The 4,999-nt window shown below is 42.6% G+C and overlaps 1 protein-coding gene and 1 long non-coding RNA gene across 2 annotated transcripts in view; both read left to right on the top strand.

Moving 5' to 3' along the window:
- LOC118407581 (charged multivesicular body protein 2b-B-like) overlaps positions 1–2,542 on the top strand; it is a 4,956-nt gene extending 2,414 nt beyond the window's left edge. The window contains exons 2-5 of the mRNA XM_035808078.1: positions 37–177; positions 636–797; positions 1,554–1,670; positions 2,330–2,542. Coding sequence (XP_035663971.1) covers positions 37–177; positions 636–797; positions 1,554–1,670; positions 2,330–2,470 — 561 coding nt within the window. The 3' untranslated portion in view covers positions 2,471–2,542. The remainder of the gene's footprint in view (positions 1–36; positions 178–635; positions 798–1,553; positions 1,671–2,329) is intronic.
- A 1,007-nt stretch (positions 2,543–3,549) lies between these two features.
- Positions 3,550–4,667, top strand: LOC118407580. The gene is made up of 2 exons (XR_004830163.1): positions 3,550–3,677; positions 3,822–4,667. It is a non-coding gene; the product is annotated as an uncharacterized LOC118407580 (long non-coding RNA).
- Positions 4,668–4,999: the final 332 nt, after the last annotated feature.

Below are 4,999 nucleotides of genomic sequence, written 5' to 3'. Positions count from 1 at the left end.
CCCACCCAATAACCAATAACAATCATTACGTTGTAGGGGGGCCTCGAGCGGGATCGGACATCGTTGGAGCGAGAAGAGAAGAAATTAGAAATGGAAATTAAAAAGGCGGCGAAGCAGGGAAATAAGCAGGCAGCAACGGTCCTGGCAAAACAACTGGTCGCACTCAGGAAACAAAAGGTAAAACAATAAACAATAAACAAACAAACACATGCACTCTGTAAGACTAAGAGTGGGGCTTGCCGCTAGAGCTACTCAGATATAACTTGACTGGCAAAACTATGACAGCTATAAGGAAGTATTGAGATATAAGATGTGAATTTACAAGTGTAACATTGTACTCAACCCTAACCCACTCTGCATGTGAGTATTTGTTTAATGAGAGTAGAGTAGAATGTTGTAACAGTTGTTGATCACAGGCCGGTACTAGTATGGTTAGCAGCCATGTAAAATGCACCGTTATATTACATGGAAACCCTTCAGCACACAGCAAGGTTGTGGAACATGCCTCCCTGTGATTGGTTCCCTGGTGGGTCAGAGGTGAACAAACATCACAATCAGGTCCAGTAACCCAACCATTTGTCTTTGTGCCTGGTGAAACTGAAATAGATAATTTAAGAAAACATTTTCTCCACCAGACGAGGTCATACGCGGCCAGTTCGCAGGTCCAGGCCGTCGGAATCCAGGCGAAAACGATGCAGTCGACGGTAAAGATGGCGGGCGCGATGGAACGTACCAGTAAAACCATGGGGGCCGTCAACAAGCAGATGGACCCCCAGAAAATGGCAAAAACCATGCAGGTGAGCACGGTACTGCAGGGCTTGGGGAAGAACTGTGATTGGTGGATGTTTGTGTAAACTTCTGGTTGACTGATGTTTAAGTAAGCCTGTCTGTGGTTGGCTGATGTTTAAGTAAGCCTGTCTGTGATTGGCTGATGTTTGAGTAAGCCTGTCTGTGATTGGCTGATGTTTGAGTAAGCTTGTCTGGGATTGGCTGATGTTTGGGTAAGCCTGTCTGTGATTGGCTGATGTTTGAGTAAGCTTGTCTGTGATTGGCTGATGTTTGAGTAAGCCTGTCTGTAATTGGCTGATGTTTGAGTAAGCCTGTCTGTGATTGGCTGATGTTTGAGTAAGCTTGTCTGTGATTGGCTGATGTTTGAGTAAGCCTGTCTGTGATTGGCTGATGTTTAAGTAAGCCTGTCTGTGATTGGCTGATGTTTGAGTAAGCCTGTCTGTGGTTGGCTGATGTTTAAGTAAGCCTGTCTGTGATTGGCTAATGTTTAAGTAAGCCTGTCTGTGATTGGCTGATGTTTAAGTAAGCCTGTCTGTGATTGGCTGATGTTTAAGTAAGCCTGTCTGTGATTGGCTGATGTTTAAGTAAGCCTGTCTGTGGTTGGCTGATGTTTAGGTAAGGCTGTCTGTGGTTGGCTGATGTTTGAGTAAGCCTGTCTGTGGTTGCTGATGTTTAAGTAAGCCTGTCTGTGGTTGGTTGATGTTTGAGTAAGCCTGTCTGTGATTGCCTGATGTTTGAGTAAGCCTGTCTGTGATTGGCTGCAGGATTTCTCGCGGGAGAATGCGAAGATGGAGATGACGGATGAGATGATCAGCGACACGCTCGACGACATCTTCGACGAATCAGGAGACGAGGAGGAACAGGACGCCATCGTTACCCAGGTAACTAACAAACAAACAAACAAACAGGCTGTCATCGTTACCCAGGTAACAGACAAACAAACAGGACGCCATCGTTACCCAGGTAACTAACAAACAAACAAACAGGGCACCATCGTTACCCAGGTGAAAACCAAACAAATAGGATGCCATAATTACACACTCAGGTAACAAACAAAAAAACAACACTCTCCCCTTGTCTTACATGGTACAATGCAACATGTTTTTCCTGTTTTACATGGTATGGTCCAATACGCACCCCTTGTCTTACATGGCAGAGTCCAACATACTTTCCCTGTCTAACGCACCCGTTTTATGGTACATTCCATTGACTGTCACAAGTATGGTGTGTAATGAAGTGCCACCTAACAGGTCAGCCGGGTACTGCAGCTTGTCCTCCATCATTACCATGTATTACAAACTGTCCAAGTAACCAGACAGGATTTTTGTCTTATTGACAAACACAAATCTGCAAGTTCTTCAGCCTTACGTTTGCCCATTTTTCAGAATGTGAATTTTTTTACAATCATTGAATAAAACTGCTGCTATGACGGCTGTCAAGTTGTACCTTTGCACAGGTGTCTATTTATCTACTTATTTGTGCAGGTGTTGATTTGTTTATCTATGTTCATGTGTTTATTTGTTTATTTATTTCTGCGCAGGTGTTGGATGAGATTGGAATCGAGATGTCGGGGAAGCTGGCGGAAGCCCCGGCCGCCGGGCGCGGGAAAATCGGAGCCGCGGCGTCGAACAATCCGACAGACGACGAGATCGAGAGACAACTGGCACAGCTACGTACATAGTCATATCAACCAATCACAGGCAGCCTTACATTAACATCCACCAATCACAAACATCCTTACGTATCGGCCTAGGAAAAATGTTGTGTTTCAGGTTACCAAACCTGGCCTTTATCAAAATCAGCCGCAGCATTTTTAATGTAAGAATTGTGTAGTAAATATTGTACTTTGTTCAGTTTTTATAAATATTCTTGTGTCTAAACAATGAATATCAGTGTACATTAGTAACAATATGATGTTGTAAAAATTATTGCCTGGTATATGTCAGTTTTACATTGCGAAAGTGCATTTGTTGGATCATTCGGCCAAATCTTTAAAAAAAAAGCATCAAATTTAATTAACCAATGTTTTCTTGACAGTAACAGAAGACACGGCATTTTCTTGCTAGGCCTGACACCCATTATACACCCATTCCCTTTCAGTGTTATCCCTTGCTAGGCCTGACACCCATTCCCTTTCAGTGTTTGTTATTTCTGTTTTAATGTCAAATTGACTATTTCAGAAGTGGCGCCTCTAAAGTCTAACCAAAAACTGGACTGCTTCTAGAGACTTTGGTCCATAAAAATTATGGTTGTAAATAAATATGTAAATTATTTCTGGTGGTGAAGCATAAGTGCAGATTGGTAGTTAGAAAAAACAATTTCTGCCTCTAAAACTAGAGTGTCAAGTTAGGCACTGCTGAAACTTCTATGTAAAACTTGGGAGGTGGGGGGGGGGATAAGTTAATTCTGTTGTAGATTTAGATTATTATTATTGCCGAGCTTTACCTACATGTAGTTAGGAAAACTGTTTCTGCTACTTTGATGATTACCTGATGTAAGGTTATATATAGGAGTGGAGTAAAGTTTTGTACATGTAAATAACAACTGGTGAGGAACTGAGCTGGGGAGGGGCTTCCCTTTTTCATTGGTTACTTGTCTACTTTGCTGGGCAACTGGAAGCTGTGATACCCTAATATATAGTGCAAGATTTCACACTGGGCAGCTTCTTGTACTGTTGGATGGTACTAACTACTTAATGCTGATATTTGGGACCTAACACACAGCCAGACGGAACTCTAAAATGTGAGAAGATGGGCTCCCAAACACTTGAGTTGGACAGAAAAACTTAAAAGCTGGAGACTGTGTGGAAAATAGTTGATTTGCTCTGAGAAGCACTTTTGAAAGATGTACACATTCATTACTGAGTTACTGAGAGGGTTCTGGGACAGGTAAACATCACACCTGTCCCACAGGTAAACATCACACCTGTCCCACAGGTAAACATGACACCTGTCCCACAGGTAAACATGACACCTGTCCCACAGGTAAACATGACACCTGTCCCACAGGTAAACATCACACCTGTCCCACAGGTAAACATCACACCTGCATGGTTCACCTGTCCCACAGGTGTTGACATAATCACCTGAGCAGGTGTAAGTGAGCAGGTGTGTTGTTCATGTTGATGTTGAGTTTTGTGTTTTTGTTCTGCGGGCGGTTGTCAGGCCACTGCTCATGGCTCACTTTCCTCCCGGCTTTGAAACAGCTGTGGTTGCACAAACATGAGGGGTGGTTGGGACAAGGGGCTGGAGCTGGGGCCACCCGGGCTGTGGTTGCACAGACAACAGGGCTGAAAGGTTGAAAAGGGAGGGGCATGTTAAACATGGAGCACTCGGGCCACAAACATGGATAGGTCTGGGGACTGGGTTTGCCTCAAAGCCTTCATCACCAATGCAGTTATTTGAGCTGGTCGAAGCTCTATGTTTCTGTCTTAGAGAGAAGAGATGCTGCTACAGTGAGCGTAGTTCAGCGCCCAAAAGTGGTACATGTGGCCTTGCACAGAGCAAACTTGTTACGAAAACAAAACATGGCAGATCTGGACATGTGCCACATGGACTCAGCTCAATTAGACAGATTTTGTACAAGTGTTGAAATGAAGAGTAAATAGAAGGGAACCATGGATATCAGTTTTCCCCCTAAATAAATGTACCTGGAAAAAGCTGCTGTAAAGTTATATTGTCTTATTGAAAATGTTTGCAATAATTATGGTGTTTATCTGTCTATGTTCGTATTTAAGGTTTTTTGTATACTTGTCTAGTCATATATTTAGATATCAAGACAATAATAAGGTTTTGTTGAGCACAGGGTTATGTTTTAGTGGTCATAAGAAGTATTGATATTATATCTCTGCTGTTTATTTCAATGATGCTTGATCAATATATAGTTTATCAATGAAAAAGTTGCGTATTTGTCTTATCTGAGTTTCTGAGTAACTATTTATAGCCTATGTACCATCCTTCACACCTATCGCTGGCAGGCTCCCTTTACACTTGTAATGCTTCAGAATTGCACTTGCTGCACCTCATAGAGGATGATTAATGATGATGATGCAATAACAATAATATATCAAAGACACCAAAAACACAGAGCATGAAAAAATATTAGTAATGATACACCTAAGTTGATGAAAACTTGTATTTCCTGTCAACAAACACCCCGGCCCTGGTTGGACATGTGACCCCGGCATAGTCAGCACAGCAGGAAGGAGTTC

The sequence above is a fragment of the Branchiostoma floridae genome, unplaced genomic scaffold (genome assembly GCF_000003815.2).
Source record: "Branchiostoma floridae strain S238N-H82 unplaced genomic scaffold, Bfl_VNyyK Sc7u5tJ_1421, whole genome shotgun sequence".
NCBI lineage: Eukaryota > Metazoa > Chordata > Leptocardii > Amphioxiformes > Branchiostomatidae > Branchiostoma > Branchiostoma floridae.
Note: the sequence above shows the minus strand (reverse complement) of the source record. Positions and strands in the feature narration are given on the sequence as shown.